A 2547-nucleotide genomic window follows, 5' to 3' on the forward strand; every position below is an offset into this window, starting at 1 on the left:
TTGAAAAAAAATGCTGAACGTAATAGAGTCACAGAGAGAGGGTGTGAAGGGAGCGTACTGTCCCTGAGTGATCTCAGAGATGTGTTCATGATATAGAAAATGTATCTCTACTACGTTAAACATGGTAACATTCACTTAGGGTTAAATTCTGATGGAATCTGCTTATTAATTTGATCGTTCCCTCCCATCCGTATCCTTCCAGCATCTCCATCGCCAGCCAAGCAACGAGCAAAAATGGACGACATTGTGGTGGTAGCCCCGGGAACACAATCCTCACGGAATGTCAGCAATGATCCAGATGTCATAAAACTGCAGGAAATTCCAACTTTCCAGCCCCTTTTGAAAGGTAAGTGATTGTTCTTCCTCTGTTTTTAAAGGCCTTTTTTTGTATCTAATGAAGTATGTGCTTTGTGTGTCCTGAGGTTCCTACTGAAGTTCACATTTCTGTCCGTATTTTTCACTACCCCTTTGTTTTAAACCTTACTTTCTTTTGTTCTTTCATAATTATTCCCAGCCTTCTAAACAGTGGGTGAACTGGTTTAGAGGTACGCTAGTAATGTTCTCTGCAGTGGAACCATCTACTGTGGAGACAGTACAGCTCCAAGCATGCCAGCTTGCCCTGTACCACTGGTTGATGAGAGGTGCCGTGTTACATTCTAATACATAATGGACCGCAGTCTCCAGTTTTGCTCTAGGCTCTTAAAAACATCTGTGCGTTACTCTCTCGGAGTCATAGCTACCTGTGTATGGATTCAGTTGCTTGAAATCAAGATATCTTGTGGGGATTTCCAACCTAGAGCAGATTTTGTTCTTGTTTTTGGGGGTGGATGGGGGGGAGCATGGACTGAGGCTTGCATGGGTCCTTAAGCCCTGTGTTGACAAAGTCCCTTTATATCAGTGGACTTACTAAATTCTCACTGTGTCTGTCTGTCTTTGTTTTTTTTCCTCCCAGTCTTTTTTTTTTTTTCTTTCTTCCCCTGCACCCATTCTTTGTTCCTTCTATTCTGTTCAAAGGGAAGTGAAGATTCAAATCAGAGTTGTCAAACATACAGTTTACCAAAAACCGTTTGTGGTTTTTGTAGCCTGGCTTCTAGCTACCTCTTTTTCTGGACACTGTGCAGTGTCCTTGGTATCTGAAAGTCCCTTAGGAAGGAAGATGTTTGGAGCATCCTTCATGAATGGATTTGGTAAAAGCAGCCTGCTCCTGAGGTCCTCTTCCTGGAACAGTGTGGGTCAGCAAACTTGTGTGAATGTGCTGTGTAGTGGACACTCAGTAAGCCAATGTTTTCTTGAAAATTCATGGCCTACTGTGCATGTGTACATTGGCTGCAGCGCTTGCTCATGTCTTGTAGACCTGCTATGACAGAGAGGAAGGAGCTGGGATGTTTAGCCCTCCCTGCTACTGAAAGAAATGGTGTAGTCTTGTACAGCTGAGAGTTTAGGCACTACTGGTCTGAGTGTCACTGATTCATGCATGGCTGCTGGGAAGATATGGCAGCCACTTTGCCCTGCAGGCATCACTAAGGGTGATGTAACATCACTTTTTGGACAGGAGCTCTTCTCTTTTTTTTTTTTTTTTTTTTTGTCTGTGTCTACTGCATGAGGACTCTGGAACATGTGGAACCACTAGAACTTGGGGACACTATGATAGCCCAATGCGCCAAATATTTGGCATTTTATTGGGTACTACTGCATGGGGTCTAGATGCGTGCAGCACTGACTGCTGCTTCCAGTAGAAGGGACAGAAAGATAGGGAGGCCACTAAACTGGAGAAGAGCAAACATGGATATTTTGGGGGCTGGTACTGCAGTCCCTCTTGACCAAGGAGAGTGTGTGTGTGCGTGTTCTGCAGTCCCTCTTGACCAAGGAGAGAGTGTGTGTGTGTTAGTTATACTATATATTTTTTTTTAAAACTTTACAGAGGGTGATGTAGAAATCTGTATTTGGTTTATTCCAGACACTTTCACTGCCATTTTAGAATGGACTGTAAGATTGCTGATGTTGGTGCAGTGTTCGTGTCAGCAGTAGGCTGGGTCATTACCTTTGGACAGAACATGCTTTGCCTGAGCCCTGCCTTGTACAAAAGGAAGAATCAGGATCTTGCCAGTGGCTGTTCGGAATGTAAATGCTGGAACCCAAATCCACAAAAGAAATAAGGAAGTTTTAATCTGAGAGACCAAATTTAGAAGATACATTAACATCTGGCACCGAGGTTGTTGTGCATGTATAAGAGCGCAATGACGAAGAGTTTCAGTTCCACCCAGCCTCAAACTGTGGTGGGCAAACCTGGGTTGCATAAGAGCTGTGGAAGTCCTGGGAAGCGGGACTGATGATTGCTTCCAGAGGCAGTGTTCCTGTATGGGTGGTTAAGGAGCAAGGATACAGGGCTTGAGGTGGGAAGTGAGAAAGAAGAGACAGCAACAGCCATGTGGCTGAGATAGAAAGGTTAGAAAGCACTGCCTTAGATGTCCAGTCCAGGTCATAGAATCATAGAATAGAATAGTTTGGGTTGGAATCATAGAATCATAGAATCATAGAATCATAGAA

The 2547-nt window shown here is 43.9% G+C and overlaps 1 protein-coding gene across 1 annotated transcript in view; it reads left to right on the plus strand.

The window, feature by feature from the left end:
* Window positions 1-205: 205 nt before the first annotated feature.
* The window catches only part of BORCS5 (BLOC-1 related complex subunit 5), an 87088-nt gene continuing 84746 nt past the window's right edge, over window positions 206-2547 (plus strand). Inside the window, exon 1 of the mRNA XM_019473199.1 lies at window positions 206-346. Within this exon, the coding sequence (XP_019328744.1) occupies window positions 235-346 (112 nt within the window). The 5' untranslated portion in view covers window positions 206-234. The remainder of the gene's footprint in view (window positions 347-2547) is intronic.

This window comes from Aptenodytes forsteri, unplaced genomic scaffold, assembly GCF_000699145.1.
Source record: "Aptenodytes forsteri isolate BGI_AS27 unplaced genomic scaffold, ASM69914v1 Scaffold486, whole genome shotgun sequence".
Taxonomy (NCBI): Eukaryota; Metazoa; Chordata; class Aves; order Sphenisciformes; family Spheniscidae; genus Aptenodytes; species Aptenodytes forsteri.